Genomic DNA, 25,452 nt, shown 5'->3' with positions numbered 1-25,452 from the left:
TTGGGGGAAACTCCTTAGCGTTTGCGCATGCGTGAAAGGGCGCACAGCTACGGAGCTTGGCATCGGCGACGTCATCGGTTGCTAGGTGCAAAACGACCTGATGCTTTTGCACAAACAGCAACTGCTCACTTCACAATTGTCCGCCAGGCTCGCTGCAACCAATTCTACATCCTCGTCCGCGCCAAGCAGACACAATGACTTTCTAAACTTCGCCGACAAGTCGGAACCAAGAAGACGCCGTGCTTTGCTTTTGCAACGCACCCCAAGCTCTCTACGCTTTTTCTCTGCAAGAATGGAGTAAGTAAAACTCACCTTGACGACTTGTTATTGGTTAGATAAAGAAAAACAATCAACAAGAATCATGCAGCCTTTCGTTGGATTAAAAAACAGTGGGATTTTCGAATTCATCACAGAACAGGGGTAAAGACTGCTTTAGCTTTCGTCATATTTACACCTTTTCTCTGCAAGAATGGAGTAAGTAACGCTTACTTTGCCTACTTTGTTATTGGTTAAAGAAAAAAAACAAGAATCATGCAGCATTTCGTTTAATGAAAAAAACAGTGTGGGATTTTCAAAGTTATAACAAAACAGGGGTTTTGGCTTTCATCATGTTTAGCTATCGTTCAAATGTTTAGTGTGAAAGATTCAGGTGTGTATTTGATCTAGTCCAGAGATGATCTCAATCTGTGCACGGCTCACTGAAAGCCAGTACCTTAGCAACAAGTTCCCAAGTGTCTCGACACTTGAGATTATCAAGTGCACATTAGTTCAAGAAGCCCCGCGGGATCTCGATCACTTTCTGTTCTCCGTGAATTTTCCATCCATGACTGTTCCTCACCGTGGCCCTGGTTCCCCCGCTTTAGGTTCCGCCATGCCCGCCCAGTCCTGCTCTCTGCGGCCCGACTCTCAGACCCGATCCGTCAAACGCTCCCGAGTGGCCTGAACCGAAACGCCCTCGGACAGGATGGCGATGCCGGTTTGGAAAACGCCTCTTGTGTGCCCGGCAGACCCCCTCGCTCTCTCTCACCCACAGGCTAACCGCAGCCAATCACAAGGGTGCAGGGGGGAGGTGTCAGAGGAGAGTCAGCACTTAATTGGTGAGTCGCGCTAAGTGGCCTTTTTTATATGTCGCCGCATCTCAGGTGGGCTCGGCACTGCAGCACATTCTTCCTCGCCGGTCGGACTCACTCCGGCCACTTATGCGTGGAAGATCTCTATTTTGATAACCCACACCATCGTTGTTCAACAGGTGATGTTCTCAACGACTGGATGACGGAAGAAGTGGACTTCTCCTCCTACCTCCCTAACCCTCCCTCCCCTCTTTCCTCTACCGATCCGTCCCTTCCCCCTTCGCCCCTTCGCAATGACATCCAGGTGCCCTCCGACTTAGAGGTGATGACCTCCTTGCTGCAAGAGGAACTGGCCCAACTGGAAGACTACTTCCTTTCCGAGCCGCTGCCGGAAAAAGTCCCCAGGCCGGGGAAATGCGACCGGGGTCCGCTTCTGACAAGTCCTCAGCCCTTCAACCAGCTGCCCTATGCCTCATTTCCTGCGCCCGGTCCATCGGAATGCAGCCCCTTTCTTCTCACTTTAGCCGGAGGAGAGGTGGATTTGCTCGGCGTGTGTTGCAACCCGACCGGCCGCTCCAAAATCCCCCGCCAGGCCCCGTATACCTGCGCCCGCCCCGGCCCGTGCGCCAGGAAACGAATCCCGGACGGGGTGAGGTTAAGCGAAAGCTACGACGGCACTTCCAAAGGCGGCAACTCAGGTCACCACCGCTCTCTCGGTTATTGCCCCGTGGAAGAGGAGCAACCGGTCGGCAAAGGCTACCGCCCGGGCGGCGCCGCAGAGCTCCGAAAATGCGCCGTCCTAGCCAAAGAAGAGAAAACCTGCTGCTTCAGCCACACCTCAAAGGTCGGCGCCGGCGGATTCCATTTCGAGGACTCGCTGAAGAAAGAAGATCTGCTGATGTACAGCATGAGGGAGGTGAGCGGCGCCGGTGCTAACGGGGAGTTCCTGACCAGCATCAAAACCGGCGTGGAGATGACAAAGGCCACCGTGTCCTGGAAAGCGCCGAGCGCAGAGAGTTGCTTTCTGTCGGGGGCGCCCCAGGGCGAGGCGTACCGCGGCTTCTTCGCCGAGCAGGTCAAAGCCGAGAACCCGCTTACCCAGCAAGACCTCCGATGCGGTTTTCTGGAGGACCCGGGTCCGGAGTGTCTTTTGACGGCGAGGGACGGTCTGAATTTGGAACCCTGCGGGTTGAAGGAAGACCTCTGCGCCGTGAAATACGATGTCATCCCGGAGGAAGGCGGAGGAGAACGCAAGCAGAAGAAGAGAGATCAGAACAAAACGGCCGCTCATCGGTAAACCTGAGGTTCTCCTTGACCCGATATGCCCAGTGCTAGTATATCCCAACAAACCATTAATATTTGAATAATTGATTTTTTTTAAAGAAAGTAACAGCATCATCAGACTGAAATTTGATCAAAAAACAAAAAAATCTACACACAAAAAACTTGTTCAAACAATAATAATAATAATGACAACATATCAAGTCATATTTATATGTATATCCCTTAATCACAATAATGTCACATTACCATTAATATACTTATATATTAATAATCATTTTTATCTTCAACCTTTTCAATGATAATTATTAGTATCCTACACGGATGACCAGGCTGCAATGAATGTTGCATTAGCAAATGATAAAATAACATGCTATTTTTATCGTGTATTTATTTAATTTATCACGATAGTTGTTTAAATTTAATGGAAAAAATCCACAAAAACTGAGCTCGCCATATTGCATATTGACTTTCAATTTATTACTCTGCATTTCCAAACCAATTTGACAATCATTAGTAGAAGAAAGTAGAAGAAAATAAATAAATCATACATTTACCCTACATTTTTAAAAAATTACACGCAAATATAGTCTTTATCATAGAGTAGAAGAAAATGATATTGCTGCTGCCAAACAGAAATATTGGGGATTACTCCATTCTAGAAAAATAACTTGATCATAAATTATTTTCTCAATTTATTGATAAATCTAAAAAAATGACAACGCCTGCAATCGAAAACACAGTCTTATTTAAAATCGAAATAAATGAATGACTTCTTAATCATTTCACTTTCACACTTTATAGAGCAATAATAATTTGAATTTAAAATAAGAATGAAATATTGAAAAAAATAATATAAAAATGACCATACCCAAATATAGAGAATAGAAAACAATGTGTATTGTGGCCAAGCTTAAATATTGCTACACTACTCATCTTTTATTTTATGAATTATTTTGTCAATTATTTCATTGATCTAGAAAAAATGCTATCTGTGTATTATAAAACAGAAAATTACTTAATAATTATTTATTTTTAATTTAGAAATGAGACATCTAAAAAAATTTACATTATTATTTTTCTAATTACATGGTCGTGCTTTAATCTTGAAATCAGTATTTACAGAAATAAATAAATCCATGACAAACCAAAACACACTTGTAAAAAATAACAGTTGTAAAAAATAACTCATGCTGACCAGACAATGTTTAAAAATTTTGACCATTTATATCAGCTAAATGTATTGTTCTGACTCAATTTATAATTGGTCTTCTGTCATAAAAGCCAAAGACTATTTCATGCTGGCAAGTAGAAATTCTGCTTCCGATTGCTCGATAGTAAAAACAGTTTATACGAAGTCGTCGATGAAAGGGTTAGCTGCTTTAAGAATCTTTTTATTTATTTATTTTTTCCGCGCAGGTATCGCCAAAGAAAACGAGCGGAATTGGATTTGCTGGAAGAACAACTGCAGTGCCTGGAAGGAAGAAACCGCGAGCTGAGGGACAAGGCGGAATCCGTGGAGCGCGAAATCCAGTACGTCAAAGATCTCCTCATCGAAGTTTACAAGGCCAGAAGCCAAAGGCTGAAGCAGGACGCCACCGTATAAACCGCAAAATCGCGACAGGGAAGTTGTGAAGCTTTTCATATCCTTTCCCGCGGCAACCTCCGATGGTCCATTGATTTTGAATATGCGACGCATGCTTCAATACATGAAAAATGCTCTAAAGACAATCACTGTGTTAAAAAAAATGCTGTGTGCGCTTTCCTCTTAAAAATAAGAATACACGGGTTTGGATTTTCACTAGCCTTACATTTGAATTGATGTCAACCGTAGCTCTTTATTTATTTTATTTTGAAAAAAAACGTTCTGTAGACGTTTCGCCTTTTGAAACGAGAGTCCGTTCCTCCTGAGGAATCTAGTGTATCATTTGAAGTTTTGTTTTTCTATAGAGGTGTTTATTGGCCTGGACTTTTGATTTTTCTAACACTGGATCTCTTGGATTTTATTGTGAAGGGGAAAATGTTTCGGCAAGTCATGTATATTTGTGACGCCCTTAATCACAAGGAGTCTTAAAGGGCTGCGCAGACCACAGATTATTCCAAACTAGACTATTATGACACCATCCCCTGATCTAAAATCCACATGAGGGCAAGGAAAAACTCAAAAACCTCAACATGAGGAAAATGAAGAAATTCTTCCTTTAGACCAGGGTTGGGCAAACTACAGCTCGTGAGCCACATACCGCCCCTCAAGCTTCTTAAACCGTTTTTTCCATTTTTTTGGGGTCATTTAAAAAAAAATTGCCTAAAATAAAATTTTCAAAAGACCCCAAGAAAAAGAAAAAAAAAAACGCCAAAGGGAGCCTTTTCCTCCTATGTATTTCTGAGGTATCAAATTCTAGGACTTTATCTATAGATCCCCAAAAATAAAATCCATATATTTTTTCTCCTTCCAGCCCCTTTGCCGAGCTTTTCAACCCAATCCGACCTGCGACTCAAAAAGTTTGCCCAACCCTACTCTCGATAAACTATTCTCTCATACGGCTCGGAATGTATCGTCGCTTCCCGGTAAAACACGTCCTTCCAAAATAAAACAACCGGAAAATATTCATATGCATCACCTGCAATTTCTGAAATATTCTACATAAGCATTTTTTTTTCTTCTTAGATATGAAAAAAATCCACGTTAGCCTTTCCGTGCAAAAACATTTTTCGATGAATCAAGATTCTTACGAAGGCAATACGTCTTATGAGCCTCGGGCTGATTGCACTAATTTGTACTTTTCTATGTTGCGCCGAGGGTGTCGTGGCCCTCGCTTTGTAGCAATTTAAATGAAAAAAAGCCTCATTAGCTTGTTTGTTCACACTGCTCCTGAATGGGCATCTTTTAATCCTACTGCCGCTAGAATTTAGAGATTACCATCGGGCATTTATCCTTCATTATTACGAATTGGTTAGAAGACCAGGGTTGGGTAGGGTTACTTTAACGGGTTTACTTTCAATGATTTTTGGATGACTCCAATAGCAAATATGCTCATAAAAGACAAAAGAAACGAAATAGGAATCAAATGATGACTCACAACACGTGGTAAGCAATGTTCCCTGTCATTTTCCTTACGGGTTTGAGCGTTCACACAAAGTTGGTGAGCAGCGCTTGAAACAACAGTGAGCAACGGCAATCCCAAGTGTGGCAACTAAGTCATTAGCAAACATGTCCAAAACTTGACATTTTGCGGAGTTTCCGGCAATGCAAAATTATTTTTCTCTTTTGAATGAATTGACTCATGCCTACAAACGTTGTTTGTTCTTACAATTCTTTCACAAGATATCCATTTCTTTTTATTTCCTGATATATTTTGTGGCATAATATTAACATTTTTGGGGGCTTATTGAGTCGGTTGTGATGAAACTGTACTTAGTCAAATTTTTGAGTGGAAGTACAATTTTGGCAACACGATTCACTTGATATCATTGGGAATTATTTGAATGCAACACAAACTTTTTCTTCTTTTTTCCGTGTTTTTTTTCTCTACTTTTTTTTTTAAATTCCTTTAAAAAAAATCTCATTGAGTTTATTTTTTCCGAGCTGTTACTTTTTTCTTTTTATTCTCTATTTACTTTTTTCCTACATTTTTTTTCTTTTCTTTTTTCTAAATGTTTCCTTCTTTTTTTCTCTTCCTTTTGTTTCTTTTTTTCTCAGCGTTTCACTACTTTTTCATTTTGGTATTTTGTTCTTTTTTGTTCTATTCCCTCCTTCCTTTAAGTCATTTTGTGCATCATTTTACTTAATATTTGGTCATGTTGGGATGAAAGAAATGAAAACAACCGTTTAGGACCCAAAAGAGCCGGTTCCTTTTTAGTGAGCCGAGCCGAAGAAGCCGGTTCTCGACATACTCTACTAACTTTACTCAACTTGGTTCTACTTGGACTCGACTTCAAAATACCGCATTTAGGACACAGCGTCAGGGGAACCCGTGTATTTTGACCTTCATGCACTGTAACTTTGACTTAAGTCGCTTCTCAATGAGTCATTTTGAGCCCTGATTTTTGTGCGCTGGCTCGATTTTCTTGTGCGCTGAGAATGTGTGAGCAGTGCGCAATTGCGGGAACACTGGTGGTAAGCTTTCTCTCCTGGCTTTGATCTCTTTGATCTCTGGCAAAACAAACATAAAATGCCACAGAAAGAAAATGAAAATAAATCCAAACAGCTTTGCCAACATCATTGCCGTTCCATGTGTTCCGTTACTCCCCAAGCCTGCACAAAATTTTGTCATTTCATTCCTATTTAGTTTCTTTTGTCTTTTCTGAGCATATTTGCTATTGGAGTCATCCAAAATTGAAAGTAATCCAGTTCAAGTAACCCTACCCAACCCTGTTGAAGACAATGGTATGTATCGGCCGACACGATTTATTTGACATTTCATGGCTTTGCCTATGTGATGGAGTTCATTTCCACATTTATCGATCATCATATTGCAACTCAAATGTTCTTTTCAATTTTGTTGCATCTCAAATTGAGGATATTTGTCATTTCATTCTTTTGTTACAAATAAAATGTGGCATTCTAAGTCGTGTGCGTGTGTGTTTGTTCGAATACTATTACATTTGCGAAAAGCTTATTTGTTCCACGGACAAACTGAGGAGATCATTTCTTCCTTATGCCTTGAGGCTGTTTAACTCCACCCGGGGGAGTAAAAGCCCACATGAAACCCCACCCCCACATTTGCACATGACCCTATTTTTATGACAGTGTGTATTTTCTGTAGCGCTATTTAAATACTCTAGAGCAAAATGTTCTATTGGGTATTTTTGTATTCTATATCTTTATTTTATTATTTTATTTTTCAACACAAGGATACTGCTGGAAGTGGGAATTTCCCAAAGGGGATGAAGAAAGTATACATCTATCCATCCAAAACATTTTTTTGCATGATAACAAGCAAAATCTTAACTCAAATGATTTCCTAATTTGATTTCTTAATTCATATGTGAGTATCAATATTGTGTTTGTGCGGCGGCCATTTTGTTATTTTCTGTCCATTGGCATCTTAAGTGTTTTTCAACCAGTGTGCCGTGAGACCTTGTCTAGTGTGCCACTGGAATTTGCCCAATTTTATCTTTCCAAAAAATTAGGCTATTATTCAGTATTTTTGCTATCTGGAATGGTAATAGTCATCCATAACAGTAGGTGGCAGTATATTTTTTTTCTACTTTTTATATACTAAATATCTGCGCACAGTACATTGAATCACTCAATTTGTTTAATAAAGTGGTTTAAGATTGCACTGTAAAAAATAAAAACAAAATAAAAAAGAATGATGTGGTTCATTTAAGTATTATTTTTTTCTTTTTATATACTAATTATCTGCTTATGAAGTAGTACAGTGAAATATTTGACATGACTTCATTTTCAAAGATTTTCGACGGACGTGTGTCTTTTTATCAATAAAAGTGTACCTTGGTTCAAAAAGGCTTGAAAAAACACCGAGTTATACGACTAAAATGTCCATCCATGTTGTATATTTGGATCGGTGTAAAATGACAGCTTTGTTGGATATCAAATAAAATGTTGTGCGAGTCATTCATCTTGGTGCGGCGCACGGATTTACCAGGACATTTGAAAGTGGCACTCCGCACCCGAAAGCTTGCTGAAATTACTCGATAAGTACAACTATAAACCGCACTCGATTGCGTTCTGGAATAACGTCTCTGTTTCCGTAGAAACAAGTCAGGATGTTATTCAAATTTCAAAAGCAAATGGGACTTTAAACCTTCCAAATCTGAATTTAACAAATTGGTGAATGCCATGTCTTTGTTTAAAGGTGTTGGTACTTTTCCAGGGGGATGGTTTTTGGTCTTTTGTCTTTGTCTTAACATACCAGTACTTTTCCACGTCTTGTGATTTCAATAAAACACAGAGGCAGACGAGGGGTGACCGAGATTGAGTAAGAGAGTATGGAAAGAGCTCATCTCCCCGGCTGCAGCTGGTTAAAAAAACTTAACAGGTCTCTGCCTGAATTTTCTTCTAGCGTTAGCCAGTTTCTATAGTCTTTTTTAGACCCCACACAGGCCCGTAGCATAAATGATGCGATATGGTTCATGGAGAGATTTTCAAAAAACAGTTACGAATTTTTCTCCGCCTCATCTGTCAGGAGGTGTCGAAGAAGAGGAATATAGTCACATTGTAGAGGAGCATGCTGGGCCTGGAGGAGTTGTCCTCTGGCGTCCATTGAAATGAGGACCTGTAGATAATTAGACATTATTTGAAGCCATAGTGAAATCGGAAGGCTAAAAATTCACCTGTCGTATCGCGTCCTGCCGGACGTACGCATTTAAAGTGGCGATGGCGGCTTCCCTCACGACGCCGCAGGAATCCGTGCAAGCGGCCGTCAAGAGTCGCCCGGAAACGTTTTCCACCTGAAGTTTCGGTACCGGACCCTGCACGTGGAGCAGAGTCCCCAGCGCCGTGCAGGCGTAGAGACGAGTCTGGGGGCTGGGGTCGGAAGTCAAGCGGGACAACTTGGACAGCGCCCCCCTCGCTTCCTCCAGCCACGGTCTCATCTCGCCGTCGGGATAGTCCTTTTGGAACCGGTTGGCGTCCAGTTCTGTCCCCACTGCGATGTAAGCCAACCACTTCCCCACCGACAAGCAAGCCGCCCGCCGCACCCGCGCGTCGGGATCCTCCAGAAGACCGATGGTGGTTTCCAATATCCCGGGATGCAAACTTGGGAATTTGGCCGACCTGAAGGGATACAAATTCCCTAAAACTCTACAGGCGGCCGCCCGGACCGGGTCGTGAGCGTGGGCAAGCGCCCGGCGCCACACGGACGCTTCCAGGTGAAGCTGGAGGCGACCGGACTCGGGGCAAAAACGGCGGACGAGGTACAACAGGGACAAGAACTCCGCGGCGACGTCCGCCAAATGGTCCGTTCGGAGCAAATCGGAGAGCAGAGAATTGGCGGTCCTGCCCGGCCGACCCGACGAGGCCAGCGCCAGGGCGGAGAAGAAACCGCAGGCGCTTTCGGCCAGCCGGGCGACGAAACGTTGAGGGTCGGAGAGTAGCAGGCGGCGCAGGAGCGACAGGGGCAGCTCCACTAACGAAATGGGAAGACTTTGAAGCGCCTGTCGAACAATGACACGGAAATCCGACAACAGATCTGAGGCAACGCCATTTGCAACTTTTATTGCGTCACTGGATGACATTTGAGGCGCATCGGTGTCTTGCCTCATCTAAAGGTGGGGTGCATCATTTGAGGTGACTTTAAAACATTGAAAATTCATTACCACTGTGGCGCCGTGCTGCCCCGTTTTTTTTTCCCTTTACTCTGACATTGTAAAGCAGGCTTAAACGTATTTACTCAAGGTGTGTATTTCTAATCAGTTTGATGTCGTCTCTTAGTCTTCCTGTCTTTGTTTGAAGTTGTTGGTACTTTTGTTTAAATCAATGCAGAACTCAGTTTAAAGACCCCCTATGATTCAATTTCCATCGCGTCTATCAGCTTTGTTCAGGGCATAACACATTAGGTTCGGGGAAAGGGGGCTTGTTTTTTTTTCTATTCCATTAGTCAGGAAATGGTGAAAGTAAGAAAAGTAGTGTAGCATAAAAACGCTAAATGTAAGAAAAAGCCTTCCTCTAGATGAATCTAAACACCAAAACAAATTCCCCAAAATATTTTTTTAAGTGCGTTTAAGAAATGTTTTCATTCATAAACAATTACAATGTAATCGTGTGTTATTCTTTACCGCCATCTCCTGGTTTTAAGCCATGATTATAGCCTTAACTCTTCAAATCCCGCACCCCACCTTTACCTTTAATGCGTCACTGGATGACATTTGAGGCACATCAATGTCTTGCCTCACAAAGATCTAATGGCGGGGTGCGTCGATTGAGGTGTCTTTAAAAAGGGAAACATTCAATGTTTTGTCTATTATTTTTATCTTCAAAAAATATATATCAAAAATGAAAAATGTTGTCAACAATTTTGTCTTTGAATATGATAAACAATACGAAAATAATATATAAGATGGTTAAGAATCTGCCTTTATTTTTTTGGACTTATTTTCTACTTTTCTTTGTATTTACTTTGTCAGCGCTTTTTGTTCCCTTGAAAATGGTTACCTTGTTTCATGATAGAACAGTCAAACACTAGAACAATTTAAACTTTTATTCCAATTCTGTTAGTCGCGAAGCAATGTTTAAAAAAAAAAAAAAGAAGATTAAAAAAAATGTAAGATCACTTTTTTATAAAACCGGTCCTGGTGACCTCTGATGGACCAAAGTGGTACTACAGCTCTAAGCGTTACAACAGAATTGTGTGAATTTAATGTACTTAGTGGCTCATGAATCACGTGATACAACAAATTGATGATCGAATTATGCTTTTAATATTTTATTTGAATCAATTTTATCGATGAGTTGTTGCAGCCTTGTTCAAACAAAGATTTGTTGATGCCTTAGTGCGTTTTTTTTCTTTTTTTCTTTTATTTTCAGGACGTACTAACCTGCAGAAGGCCTTTGACGACACCACAGTTATCATAGGACTGCAAAATCCCAGTCATGTCCCGTGAATCCAAGTCCAAAACGAATGGAAGGCCCAAGAAGTGGCAGATCAGCTCGATGACATTTTCACGACGAAGATCTTCATCGAATTTGCCTGAATGGCCTTCATAAACTTTAAACCTGTGGAGAAAATAATAAGTAGTATATACAGTACTTTAACATCCACCTCTAAAAAGAATGATGGGCGCCAACATTTCTGAGCTCAGTATCCATCCCAGAGTGTCCACAAACGTGGAATTCCTCCATGAAAAAAGAGAAAGGTATGAATATGGATCCTTGGAGAAGACCAACAGGGAGACAGTCAGAAGGGAATGGAGTCCTGAAAAGAAAGACGGTAAATAAATTCATGTATCGTTTGAGGAGATCTCCAAACGGGTTGACCTTGTATGGAACAGAAGACCGTGTCAGGCTTTGGCTTTGTCACTGCGGTTCCGATCTTCTCCCAGAGCTGAGACAACGGCAGCGCGTCCCGACGTTCGGAGCCATCGGCATGCTGTGATTAGGACAAAGGTAGAAGGACAACAACATAGGATTTTGGTTTATGGTTGCACCCCAGAGTCCATTCGTCCATTATCTGGATTGCTTATCCTAAGTAGGGTCACAGGGGTGCTGGAGCCCATCTCAGCCGTCTTCAGCAGTGGACACCCTGAACTGGTCGCAGGACATGCAGAGACAGACAAGTCCCTCGCTCATTCCCACCAAGGGACAATTTGGACCTGCTATCCATCCATGATCTGCACTGCTTATCCTCAGTAGGGTCGCGGGGGTGCCGGAGCCCATCCCAGCCATCCTCAGGCAGTGGGCAGGGGACACCCTCAACTGGTTGCCAGACAGTCGCAGGACATGCAGGGACAGACAAGTCACTCGCTCATTCCCACCTAGGGACAATTTGGACCGGCCAATTAACCTGAAATGCATGTTTTTGGAATGTGGGGAGAACATGCAAACTCCACACGGGGAGGCTGCGGTAGCTGGACTTGAATCCTGAAAACCTGCACGGTGGGGCGGCGCGCTAACCACCCATTCATCGTGTCGCCTGCACCCCAGAATAATGACCATAAATAGATAAATATCCAGGGTACTACCACAGTTACTATCTGTTGTAGATCTTCATTTATGTTTAGTCAGATCGTGTTAAAATCCTCTTTGGCATCTTGTTTTTTTTCATTTTCTCTGAAATTGCAAAGTTGGCTTAAACGCATTTACTCAAGGTGTGTATTTAAAATCAGTTTGAATCATTTACCATTTATTTGTTAAAATCTTTTGCTCTTTTGTATTTCACCTGTGATTTTGTGTTTTTATGTTTGCCATTAGAGTTTTACAATTCACAATTTCTCTTTATGAATTGGACTCACCTCAGACAGACTGTGGAGTAGTAAAGCCAAAGGCCCGTCACAGAGTCCACAACCGGGCGCTTGAGTAAGTAGGAGCTGGTAAAATCAGAAAAGTGCCAATATAGGAAATCGGAAATTTGTGGAAAACACAAGATCCAACGATTAGCATACCGGTTGTGAACCAGAGACGAGTTCTTTCAGCACGGAAATGATCCGATTCACATCGACTTCAACAGAGATTTCATTCTGGATGAGGATAGACAAAATCCCGGCAGCCAGAGGCTACAAGAAAAGAGATGGCGACATCCATAAAAATATCAACTAATACAGAGTTAGCATCAGGGTTGGGTAGGGTTACTTTAACTTGATTACTTTCAATGACTTTTGGATTATTCCAATATCAAATATGCTAATAAAAGACAAACTAAATTTGAAAACAATGATGACTCACAACACGTGGTAAGCTTTCTCTCCTGGCCTTGATCTCTTTGAACATCAAATGTGACAGAAACAAAATGAAAATCAATCCAAACAGCTTACCGACATCATTTTTGGAGTCATTTTATTCCTATTGAGTTTCTTTTGTCTTTTATGAGCGTATTTGCTATTGGAGTCATCCAAAAGTCATTGAAAGTAATCTAGTAAAAGTAACCCTACCCAACCCTGGTTAGCATCATGCTGTGTTCGTTTTCCGAATACTTACGGCTAAAGGATCAAGATCTTCTCGATGAAAAACTGTCAGGAAAGGTTTGACGACTTCTTCGCGTCTACATTCAAAAAACACAATGAATTATTTCATTTTAATTCTGCTAAACGCTCCCCTGCTAACGAACATTCGAGTTACGGAAAACGGTAGGTACAAACATTTTGTGCGGGATGTCGAAAAATATCCAGACATTGCTCCAGCTCTTTAATTCTAACACTTAGGGTCCATTTCTATATGCAATCTATTGCACATACATAGCCCTCATCTCAGGTGTCATGGTTGCCATGGCGCCCAATTGGCACCGTCCGTGGGCGCCAGCTGCAGCTTGTTGACATATTGGCTCCCTGTCAGTATTTATACTCTGTCTTGCCAGTCCCCTTTTGTCGGTCCGTCTGCGAATCTCCGTTTTTTACATGGCAAGCCCCTTTTCGTCTGTCCTGTGTTTTTGCCTGTTTTTCTCCCGCTAAGATCTGTTTGATCTTGAAAATGTCTGTTCTCCCGTCCCAAATAACGACCCATTTTCTGATATCGACCACGTTTTTGCTCTTCCACCCCGGCTACTGACCCGTTTTTTTTCTGCTCTCGACACCGCCATCGCTCGCCACGGAAGTCCCACTTCCGCGTCCGAGCAACCTACACCCCGTGACCAGCGATCTCCGAATAAAACAGTGAGAAACGTTACGTGAGTGGGTCCTGTCTCCGTTCTGGTCCTGACACAGGACCATTCTTCTCCCAGTAGATCATTAGTACAACCATCATCTCTCCAAGAGTGGGCAGACTCCACGGCTGCTGCTGATAAGAAGAACAAGTTTGTTTTCATCATCTAACTCTTTCATTAGTTTCTCGTTTTCACCTCAATGAAGGACCAATTATCCACGGAGTCGCGAACCAAATCCACTAGGACGCACGGAAGCCCGAGTTCCCCGGCAATGTGGCTATTGGTGGCCAAGTCCGAGGTCAGAATCAGGTTCCGTAGGACCTTCAATGGAAGGTGAATGGGTCGGATGTTCCTCAGGACACCGCCTTGAAGCTTAGCAGGGACGAGGTTGAGTAAATACCATGAAATGAAATTGCGCCACCGTGAAAATTTCCCCGATTACCTGTTGCTTGAATCTGAAAATGCTGTTCTTCAGTTTCACCAGAACGGCGTTGGCGTCAGATGTTTGTTGGCGCGTTTCCGACTGTTTGACAAGTTCCGACCAAAACTTATCGTCTTCAGCTGTCTGAAAGACCAAATTTTAGTTAACTCACTACCTTTTATTTGATTTTTTTTCAATTTGAGGGATTCGAGTGGACCTCAATAGTTACTGTCGAACTTGAGATGTTTGCTTCAGGTTGGATCTTGGAGGTCTTTCGGTCTACTCGCGGCCCGACTTCGATCGAGGGGAACTGGCATTCGTAGTCCTGACTGATGGGGCCCCTGCTGGGAACTGAGAACATTTTGATTTTTTTCTTCCAGAGTGGACCTCACTCGACTACGGTATACGTCAGGGGTCTGGAACCTATGGCTTGCAAGCCATAAATGAATCTTTTCTAGGTACAAGAGATCAAATGTAACTCTTGCACATTTCTTAGTGGAGTTCCAAAGTTAAGTGATTTTGTTCTGATTTAAGTATATGCAAAACAGAGGCGGCACCGTCCATAAATTTGACTTAGTCCTATGGCTTACAGTCAGGGTGTCACACCAACAGACCCCGTTTTGGCGGTAGGTCGTTAAGAAAGCCTTTAAATGGAAGCTCACTAAACCATGTATGTTCATTGTTGAGATACTCTGATAAAAACATTAAAGTAGGCTTAAACGTATTTGCCCGAGGTGTGTATTTCCAATCAGTTTGATGTCGTCTCCTAGTCTTCTGGTCTTTGTTTAAAGGTGTTGGTACTCTGTGTCTCAACTTACCAGTACTTTTCCATGTCTTGTGATCTCAATAAAACAGAGGGGGATGACCGAGATTGAGATCGAGTAAGAGAGTATGGAAAGATCTCATCTCCCCGGTTGCAACTGGTTTAAAAACTTTGGTCTTTGCCTGGTGCATTATCTTCTACAGTTAGCCAATATTCTTTAGCTCTCCTACACTTCAGTGGTCGTTTTAGACCCAACAAAAAGCCACTGATGAAACTGTAAATAAATAAAATCGCCAGCAAACCACTCAGAGCAATTTGATTGGGTGAGCGGATTTCTGCACACAGCACACTCTTGCTCACTACAGTCTACGCCGAAGATGAATACAATGATATCCTTATTGTTTGCGGTATTTTGTGACATTTTTACGAATGAACTTTGCTTGCACCTTGTTTTGAAACCATTATTTTGGGCAAAAATGAGCCTTAAGTCACTGAGGACGGGAGACACATTTTAAGAGGTATATTTATATTGATTTAGTACACTGGCTCTGGCATTATAATTAGTTCATAGATTCGATCGAATATGAATAACTAAAATGAGCTGAAGCATTAGCTTTTGTCTGGAGAGCGGTTTGGCAGTTTCTCATCAAATATATGGAGTGGCTCTCTCAAAGTTTTTTGTAAATATCTAGGCTTTTATGGCTCTGTGTGTCAAACTGGTTCCAGACATCTGATATACGTACTTGGAGAGGTTTTCAAAGACAAAGAATCTATCGGGGAGGAAACTGTCAATGCGGAATGGGCCACATCACTTTCCAGGTCTTCGATCGTATCCTGTAGATTAAAATAGAGTCAATGATAAAAATTTATCCGTTTTGAAAAATAGACACCCGAAAAGGAGATTGAATAGGATGCCAGTTTGTTATTTCGACTAGTATTGCACATTGTTGTTTTGACGACAATGAACTGGTTACATTGTTGCCTCTATCAGCCAATCACGTTGCTGTTCTTGGATTTACCACACCCTTGTGGGCGGGTCTATTTGTGAACTAGGAGATTTATTATAAATCACGGGCTAAGGCCGGTGCCTTCAGAAAAGGGTGGAATTTCTTTTCTGAAAGCTTGCTCTCCTGTTCTCCTTGCAAGTTTAAAATGTATTATTAGAGCGTTTTGTTTGTTTTTAGTCCGATAATTATCACGGACGCCATGTGGTGCCCGCGGGCATCAGCCAGACCAGAGTAGCCCCCAGATTAGTTCTGAAAATAGCTCACCAGGGTCATTGTGACTTTCTAAGGAATTTGATCATTAACATGATCAATCCTTCAAAAATTTTTTTAATTTAGCCTAAATGCATATATGAAAATCCGCCAGTGTCTTTATACTAGGCATATTTCGTAGTTGCTTGAGCCTATTTCAACCTTGTTCATAATAAAAATAACTCAGTAATAACATAGTAATAGCATAGTAACAACATAAAACATTGTTATATTATATTAGAAACACATATTAAACTGGTAGCCCTTCTTGCTAATCAGTAAAAAGTAAAAAAGCAGTGTCTGAAACTCTTGACAAAAAGTTAGCGGACACCAGAGTTGCGTCGTCTGCTACAAGCCACGTGAACTCCTCTTTCCGCCATGCTTTTAATGTACGTTTACGTTTTGTAGCGTCATCCATTTTGTTAGCTTCTTTTGAATCTTCTGGGGCTGAGGTTTTGGCTCGATTCCTAACCACTTCTCCATTTTTCTTGTGTTCTCTGTGCGTCTACTTCGGAAAATGATATGTGCGACCTCATAACGCTCGGGAAAGTCCGGAAGCATGAAGTTATTCGATGCAGGCTTCCGATTGGCTGCCGAGAATGCAAATTGCCAAACGAACCGACATTTCCAAACCGAACGAAGATTTCGAAATCGGAATAAAGAAAATGTTTGATTTGAAAAACATCTTTCAGTTTTTGTTGTTTTTTTTTCTCCCTTGAAAAAGTTGTCGGCCACCCGGGCGGAGACGTTTTGTAACTTGTACGCCCGACGTAAAAAACATAAAAAAATACTAAAAAATAAATGAATAGAAAAAGGTAGTTGTCAGCTTCAACCCCTGCTTTATACTGGAAATGTTTTCTAGATCGTTATTTAAGCAAGAAAAAAGAAATTCAACTGGCATCAGGAATTCATATTTCAACATTTTTGACAATGTCCCTCGAGATATCTTTAGAATAGAATAAAATATGCCTTTATTGTCATTGTTACAACATGGGATATGCTGTGACAACGAAATTGGACGACTCCAGGTCCACATTTACAGTGAGGATGAGGAAACAAAGACACAAAGAAAGAAATGAGAGACTTGGACCAAAAAAGCTTGGGAAACAATGAAATACAGTTCTTTTCCATTTTTTTTTTTTTTTAAATACACTAAAAAAATGGCTTACTTGAGGACTGTGTACTATTTGTTCTGTATTTCTTTGACGTCTCCGTTGCTCAACTTTTCTCAGTATTTTACTCTCCCCAGAATTTGGCAATGACTTCTCTGCCATTTGCCTGAGTTTCAGCGCCAGCATGTCCGGGTCAGGCGTGTCCGTCAAAGGACTGGGAACTCCTGTGTCTGGAATCACTGCCAACACATGACTTTATGAAGTACTTTTGTCGTATCACATGTGAGATCTAGGATTTAAACACGATTATTCGGTCACCTTGGACCCCATCGGCAACAAATGGATGATGGAGGAGGTCTGGCCATGATAGTCGCGTCTGAGGGTCTTTTGTCAACAACCCTTTTAGGAAACTCTAAAATGAAAAAAAAAGAAAGTATTTCAATGTATACTGCATGTGGCTAAATCAGTGGTTGTATTGTACAATGCACAATGTTAGGACTTTTTTGTTGGGTCTAAAACGACCACTGAAGTGTGGGAGGGCTAAAAAAAGATTGGCTCGTCGTAGAAGGAAATTCAGGCAAAGACTTGTTGAGTTTTCTTTACAACTGCAGCTGGAGAATAAAAAAATCAGACGAAGCCAGGAATTTACCCGCTTTCAGCTAGCCAGCATAACTCCCTCTGAAAACCTCCCCCCTTCTGCGCTGTGTTTTATTGTAGTCACAAGAATGAAATATTTGGACAAATAAAAAATACCATCCCCCCTGGGACAGTATTAACACTTTTAAACAAAGACAGAAAAACTAAGAGACACCAAAAAGGGCCATACAACTGATTAGAAATACACACCTTTGAGCAAATACGTTTAAGCCTACTTTACAATTTTTACTTTCCTCTCTCACTAGTCCTGAAACACATTATCAATACAATTTTGTAACTCTATCATCGCTATTATTTTGCTACTTGATCAATTTAGATGATTCATTTAAAGTGTCATCAGATCTTTGAGCAATTTTGACCTTACTTATGTTGTCAAATATATTCCTCAATCTGGAGGAAATAATCCCTGAGGGGTTTTTGGATTTACCAACAAAATACTACTGGTACTCAGTTGTGGTGGCGCCACCTCAAGAGTACAAGGCTGCCGAATTTCTCCCCATGTAGATATTCACCCTACCGTATGCACTCACATTGAAGCAGGGTTTGAAACTATCAAATAAAATACCAAGGAGTCATATCATATGCGCTATTTTATTTTGTGTCACCAGTGGCGAATCGTAGGCAGCGTGTGGGGGAGGGGGCGTGGCTTTTACAGGTATAACAAACTATTGGGAAATCAGTGGGGCAAATGTGAGCATAGATTTTAGGGTATAAGTGTCCTAGGATGTGGTCTATTATTTTTTTTTTATTGTTTTTTGCAAAACACCATGCCCATGACAAAAAAATGTCTTGAGGAGTACTCAAGAATGGAGGAATCTTTGATTGGTTAGAAGCCCAGTGACAAAATGGATATGGATTGTTTCATCTCAATTTTAATGAAGAAGCTCTCCAGAATGCACTAGCCCAGAAGTACAAGGTTTTCACTTCTTCCAAATGTTGGAGCACAGGTGTCAAACAGGCGGCCCGCGGGCCAGATCAGGCCCGCTGAGGGATTGAATCCGGCCCGCGAGACAACACTCAGAGAAGCGCAAGAGAAAAACGAGCTGCAGGTTGAAATATGTCAACTTGATGTTGCCAAAAAAAGATGCCTCGAACACAGACATTGTACTTGTATTTCTTTTTCTCTCTCTCTACTTCTCTCTCTCTTTTCCACCCCTTTTCTCCCACTCTCTGTCTCTTTCACTCTCTCTTTTTCTCTTCCTTTGTCTCTTTCTCTCTCTGTGTCTTTTTAACTTCTTTTGCTCTAACTTCCTTTTTTCTTTTTCTCTTTCTACCCTTCGTGATTTCTTTACTCCTTTCTCTCCTTCTGTCTTTCTATTACTCTTTGGATTTCTTTCTTCCGCTCCCTTTCTTTCCCCCTCTCTCACGACTTTTCTCTTTATCTCTTTTGTTTCTCACGCTCTCTCCCTCTCTCTGTCCCGCCCTCTCTCCTTTTCCCTCCCTCTTTCTCTTATTTCTTTATCTCTCTTTTTCTTTCTCTTGAATCTACTAGTCCGGCCCCCGACAGAATGTTTGTTCTATCGTGTGGCCCCCGAGTTCAAATGAGTTTGACATTAACATATAGTTAATTTCAGAATCACGTGCTACTTTTTGGTGTCAGTTATCTGTCAGGCGATTGAGTTACATTTGTAACGAAGTAACTATTTACTTTTATTAGTAACGCGCACAACACTGACCATGCATGTGGTGCTCATCGTGTCTGGCCATTTGATGTCGTCTTTCACGATAAGCCGCACCAAGTGGAAGATGGAATTGGTGTAGAACGGTGGCGCCCCCGTGTGGAGTTCATACAGAATGCAGCCTAGTGACCAAAGGTCGGCCGTGTGGTCATAAGGCTTCTCCGCCACCAACTCGGGGGACATGTACAAGGGTGTCCCTTTAATCGAAGTCAGCACCATCGTGGAGACGCTCATCGCTCGTGCAAATCTAGAAAATATCCGCTTCGTATTATTTCATCATAGAATTTCCAACTGAATGTACCGTAAATTCCGGACTACAGAGCGCACCTGATTATAAGCCGCACCCACCACAATTTTGGGGGGAAACTGATTTTGTACATACACAAGCCGCACCTGTATATTAGCCGCATGCGCCCACATTGAAAAAACGCAATTCAAACGGGAAATTAACCCATACCCGATAAAGTCCAAAAAACACAGCCGGCATGATGAGAGGAAAATGACACCGGTATTTAATGTTTGATGCAGACCCGCAGAGTCCGGGTGCCCGTTGAAAGGAATCCAAGGAAAAAAAGTGTATATTTCCCAAAGGTAAGGGTGGGAAAAATATATATTCACTATTGTCGGCCGCGTCCACAAACACGTCTCACCTTTACTCCACTTCCCGTCAGCCCGCGTTTGCCCCGCCCCTTCTTTCTCATTTGCTCGTACAAAACATATCAGAATACGTTTCTAAAATAAATACATTACAAAAATATACAGTTGCAAATACATATTACACATGGTTACACATATTTACAAAGAAAGACGGTACACCGAGAGAGTTTTCAAAGCTTTAATAATAATATTATAACTTTCAGCCCAAACCGTGCCTGTGAAGGGTAGCAAAACGCTACTAGCAACACGCTCGCAACACAGTTAACGGCTCTGTTAAAAAAACATACCATGCTTGTAGTAAGCACGGTGAACCGTCCTAATCTTTCTCCTTATAACTGACGTCATCAAAGTCGTCTTCCTTCAGTGTGGGAAAGAGACTTTGTCATATAGACGTCGTCCCACGCTCCCTTATTCATTAACACGCTCGTATCACGCTCGCAAAGTAAAGTTTACGTGCGGTAGCTGTTTCCTTCTATATCGGACTGCTTGACTGCGTTTAGCTTGAGTTTAATGGCTGAAATCAAAGACCTAAAAAACAAAAACGTGGAGAAAGACAAGAGGACGCGTAGCAGATCTGGAACAGTACACCAGGATAAATGACATTATTATCACCGGTCTGGACATCAAACCCCGGACCTATGCCAAGGCTGTGGCAAATAAAAATATTGCAATGGATGCTGATGAAGATTCTGCTGAGCAACAGGTCATTGCTTTTATGAGCAAAAAAGGCATATCCATCAATGCTGAGGACATAGAAGCATGCCATCAATTAACAAAAGGTGAGAACCGACCTAAGGCGACCATCGTGAGATTTGTAAACAGAAAACAGAAACATGAAATCCTTAAGCAAGGAAAAAAGCTAAAAGCTAAAAAGCTTGAAAATTGTGTCATGTGCCTTTCTTTTTGCAATTTGCATGATGAGGATATATCTACGCTAATTTAATATGTGCACAAGCTAAGAAGTTGCAGTTTAAATCTTACCTTTTGTACTCGAGCGCCAATGGCGGGCGGTAGAAAAATTACATTAAATTGGCCGCATCAGTGAATAAGCCGCATGGTTGAACGTTTGGGGAAAAAGTAGCGGCTTATAGACGGGAATTTACGGTACATACCCAAAGTCGCATAATTTCACCACGCCCTTTTTATCAAAGAGGACATTTTGTGGCTTCATGTCTCGATGCAGGATGCGACGTGAATGCAAATAATATAACGCTGAGACCAGCTGGCAGGCGATGTGACGAACCTCGAAGAAGAAAAAAAAAATGTTAAAAACATGAAATTTGGATCCTTAGTATGAGTGCGGGAAGATACACGTACTTGACTTTCGGGCAAACTTCCTTCAGATTCGATCATCTGGAACAATTGACCTTCAGCAAACTCAGTCACCACAACAACCTAGAAAAAGCACGCTATTAGGGGTAGAAGTTGAAAGGGTGAATTTTAAGCGCCCCCTAGCGGTAAAAACTCGTTAAAATATGGCTTTACATAATAAGCAATAATACAAAAACCACGAAATAAACATGCATTTTCGAATACTAGCTCAAGAGATTTGTGTGTATTTAGAATAGAATAGAATCTACCTTTATTGTCATTGTTACAAAATGGGTTAACATATTGTGACAACGAAATTGGGCATGACACTCCAGTATCACATATTCACAGTGAGGATAAAAGAAACCAAGAAGATAAAGGAACAGAGAAGATAAGGTTATAAAACAAGGAGGATAAGGTTATAGATATAATTTACACAATATTTACACAAAGAAATGACGGCATGTAGGATGTACATACAGTTAGTATCGTAATACAGTTTGGTATCGTAAGGGTTGTACAATATGCATTTTGGTGCAAAAATAGTCAACATTGTGCAAGGGGAGCAGTAAACATAGTGCAGTCAACACACAGAAACAGCACCTCTTATCCTCAGTAGGGTTGCAGGGGTGCTGGAGCCCATCCCAGCTATCATCGGGCAGTGGGCAGGGGACATCCTGAACTGGTTGCCAGCCAATCGCAGGGCACACAGGGACAGACAACTCGCTCGCTCATTCACACCTAGGGACAATTTGGACCGGCCAATTCACCTGAAATGCATGTCTTTGGAATGTGGGAGGAAACCGGAGTGCCAAACCCACGCAAGCACGGGGAGAACATGCAAATTTCGCACAGGAAGTCCGGTAGCTGGATTTGAACCCACGCAGGAGGTTCCAAAGACCTCAGAACTGTGCCTCACTCGCGCTAACCACTGCGCCGCCGTGCTGCACAACGCAAGACTCATTCTATGACATTGGCTCAAAGCTGAGAAAAAAATAAACAAAAGGAAGAGAAAAAGAAGGAAAAATTTAGAAAAAAAGCCAGAAAAAAAGAAAAGAAAGACATGTAGGAAAAAATAAATAGAGAACAAAGAGAAAAAAGTAACAGCTTGGAAAAAATAAACACAATGAGATTTTTTAAAAGGACTTTAAAAAAAAAGTAGAAAAAAAACACGGGAAAAAGAAAAAAAAGTTTGTGTAATATTCAAATCATTTCCAATTATTTCAAGTGAATCTTGTTGCCAACATTGTACTTCCACTCAAAAATGTGATTAAGTACAGTTCTGTATTTTACTAAATAAGCCCCCAAAAATGTTGATATTATGCGACAAAATATATCAAGAAACGAAAAGAAATGCATATCTTGTGAAAGAATTGTAAGAACAAACGACGTTTGTAGGCAATCGTACATGAGTCCATTCATTCAAAAGAGAAAAATAATTTTGCATTGCCGGAAACTGCAAAATGTAACGTGATGTCAAGTTTTGGACATGTTTGATCATTAATTATCTTGCCACACTTGGGATAATGGTTGCTCACTGTTGTTTCAAGCGTTTCTCACCGACTTTGTGTGAACGCTCAGACCCCTAAGGAAAATGACAGGGAACATTGGGCCCCACAATATCGCTCGTGTTGAGAACCCTACTTCTTTAAGCTAAGCAGGCTTTGTGTAGTAATAGCTATTTCCGCTAGATGGCAGAATGTGTTATCAAACAGAACCCGCAAAATGATTCCAATTTACCGTTTGAAAAAAGAAGCTTCGAATCCAAAATGCATCATGTCTTAGACTTACAACTCACCTCCGTTTCGGTTTCAAAGCTGTCGAAAAATTTCACAATGTTTGGATGCTCGAGGTTACTCATTATTTCAATTTCCTTTTTGAGACTTTGCAGCTCTTTATTCGAGCGTCCCGTTTTGGGCATGAATTTGAGGGCCAGCACCTGGACGTGGAAAAAAACGATTAGGTGATTTTTTGGACAAAAAAATAAATAAAATAAAATAAGCGAGAAACTTACTTGTCCAGTCATTTTTTTCTCTCCTTTATAAACTCGACCAAACGAGCCTTCGCCGACCAGTTCTGAAACGTGATAAGAATCCATTTCGATTTGTTTTGGTGATTAAAAAAATGTCGCTTGATTGAATTATTCACTTTCTTTTACTTTACAATCCCTCAAATTATAGAATCTTATTTTTGCGGAAAATGACGTTATTCTAGAGTGGGTGACATTGGAAAACTGACGCCATCATTTCTTGGTGGCGACCATCAATTCAATTTGAAATAAGCAGGTGTTAAACAAACTGCCGTGAAACAAAAACATAACAAAATAAAATAGAATGACGTTCATTTTTATTTTCTAGCGTTAATATGATTTAAAAAACCGAATTACATCTTTTGATTTAATACCAGCTTCTATAAAACATTTATTAAAGTTTGAGAGTGATCAACTAAAATCAGGCTTTGTCATAGACGGCCATTATCAACAGGTCCTTAGGCTAGCAACCAAATTCGCGTTCCTAGCAACGAGCTGAAACCTGTAAACAAAAACTGTAACCAAACCCGATTGGAAAAATTGGCTTGTTTACTAATTCAACTTAGTCTTTCGTTTAAAACGCTAATTATGTTTTCTAAATATATATTTATTCACAACGAAGCAATTGCCCATCGTAAAATGTTATTGGTCACACTTTAAGATAACAATATTTTGATTACACCAGCTTGCTGGATATATGTATGCATGTTGGATACAGTTATATATCAAAACAGCAATTTACGTTTTAAATTGTATACAACGGACGCCCCTGTTTGTCCCAGTTGTATATATCAATGTCCACTAGATGTCAGAAATGTACAGGGATAAAAGTCCGGTGCATTCATGATGGGCAAGTCTTTTCAATTATAATGGATTCATCTGTCAACACAGGGAATATATTTTATTCAAATACAATTTTATATTGTGTTTAACATTCTCGGTTTGATAGTCTCATCTATCATCTCATTAGCTTCACCGCTTATCCACAGTAGGGTCGCGGGGGTGCTGGAGCCCATCCCAGCAATCATCGGGCAGTGGGCAGGGGACACCCCGAACTGGTTGCCAGCCAATCGCAGGGCACACAGGGACAGACAACTCACTCGCTCAGTCACACCTAGGGACAATTTGGACCGGCCAATTCACCTGAAATGCATGTCTTTGGAAGTAGTTATGTAAAATGCTGCAGTGAGGCTTTTAACTAAGACAAGAAAGTTTGATCACATGACCCCGATTTTTAGCTAACTTGCATTGGCTCCCTGTTAGCGTAAAATGTGATTTTAAGCTTCTGTTGGAAGTATACAAATCATGCAAGGACTTGCTCCCTCATATATTTCAGATTGCATTTCCCCCTATGTTCCGGTCCGGAGCATTCGCTCTGTGGTCTACTAGTGATCCCAAGAGCCAAGAAGAAATCTGAAGGTTTGAGAGGGTTCTCCATTCGGACCTGGGTGCTGTGGAATGCTCTTCCCCCTGAGATTGAATCTGTAACCTCAGCGGAAATTTAAATCTAAGCTTAAAACACACTTCTATTCTATAGCATATGAATAACCTATATTTTATCTTGACAATATATGTGTATTATTTGCCCTCATGTAGGTTTCAGATCAGGGGATGGTGCAATAATAGTTTGGGGTTTGCAATAATCTGTGGTCTGTGCAGCCCTTTGAGACTCTTTGTGATTAAGGGCCAAACAAATAAACATGACTTGACTTGGGCAGCATTGGCTCAGGAGTTAGAACACTCGTCTTGGGATCAAGAAGTCGCAGGTTTGATTCCCGGTTCCTCTGTGTTATATGTCGAAGTGTCTTGGGGCAAGACACCGAATGCCTAATGCCCCTGATAACAAGTAGTTAGTTGCATGGCGGATGCAGCTATCGGTTAGTTTGTGTGTTAAAAAGGAAAAGTGTGAAGCACATTGTAAAGTGCTTTGGGAGGTCTTCATTGACTTGAAAAGCGCT

The 25,452-nt window shown here is 41.3% G+C and overlaps 2 protein-coding genes across 2 annotated transcripts; one reads left to right on the top strand and one right to left on the bottom strand.

Moving 5' to 3' along the window:
- The first annotated feature begins 153 nt into the window (after nucleotides 1–153).
- On the top strand, nucleotides 154–5,388 carry atf5a (activating transcription factor 5a). Its single transcript, XM_088321629.1, has 4 exons — nucleotides 154–297; nucleotides 864–1,097; nucleotides 1,250–2,363; nucleotides 3,771–5,388. Exons 2-4 carry the CDS (start codon nucleotides 965–967, stop codon nucleotides 3,955–3,957), a joined length of 1,434 nt encoding a protein of 477 aa, XP_088177755.1. The 5' UTR covers nucleotides 154–297; nucleotides 864–964; the 3' UTR covers nucleotides 3,958–5,388.
- Nucleotides 5,389–6,711: 1,323 nt separating this feature from the next.
- On the bottom strand, nucleotides 6,712–23,705 carry LOC148348878 (serine/threonine-protein kinase 36-like). The gene is made up of 20 exons (XM_088321533.1): nucleotides 23,480–23,705; nucleotides 23,264–23,404; nucleotides 21,472–21,549; nucleotides 21,267–21,397; nucleotides 19,495–19,744; nucleotides 17,480–17,573; nucleotides 17,219–17,400; nucleotides 15,537–15,627; nucleotides 14,260–14,381; nucleotides 14,052–14,174; nucleotides 13,805–13,981; nucleotides 13,634–13,740; nucleotides 12,949–13,012; nucleotides 12,417–12,527; nucleotides 12,267–12,341; nucleotides 11,293–11,404; nucleotides 11,104–11,230; nucleotides 10,854–11,031; nucleotides 8,652–9,473; nucleotides 6,712–8,593 (listed from the first exon to the last, which is right to left on the bottom strand). Exons 1-20 carry the CDS (start codon nucleotides 23,561–23,563, stop codon nucleotides 8,474–8,476), a joined length of 3,189 nt encoding a protein of 1,062 aa, XP_088177659.1. The 5' UTR covers nucleotides 23,564–23,705; the 3' UTR covers nucleotides 6,712–8,473.
- Between the last annotated feature and the right edge of the window lie 1,747 nt (nucleotides 23,706–25,452).

Source organism: Urocampus carinirostris, chromosome 17 (assembly GCF_059441175.1).
Source record: "Urocampus carinirostris isolate Australia breed hairy pipefish chromosome 17, RoL_Ucar_1.0, whole genome shotgun sequence".
Classification (NCBI taxonomy): Eukaryota; Metazoa; Chordata; class Actinopteri; order Syngnathiformes; family Syngnathidae; genus Urocampus; species Urocampus carinirostris.
This window is presented reverse-complemented; position numbering and strand designations above follow the sequence as displayed.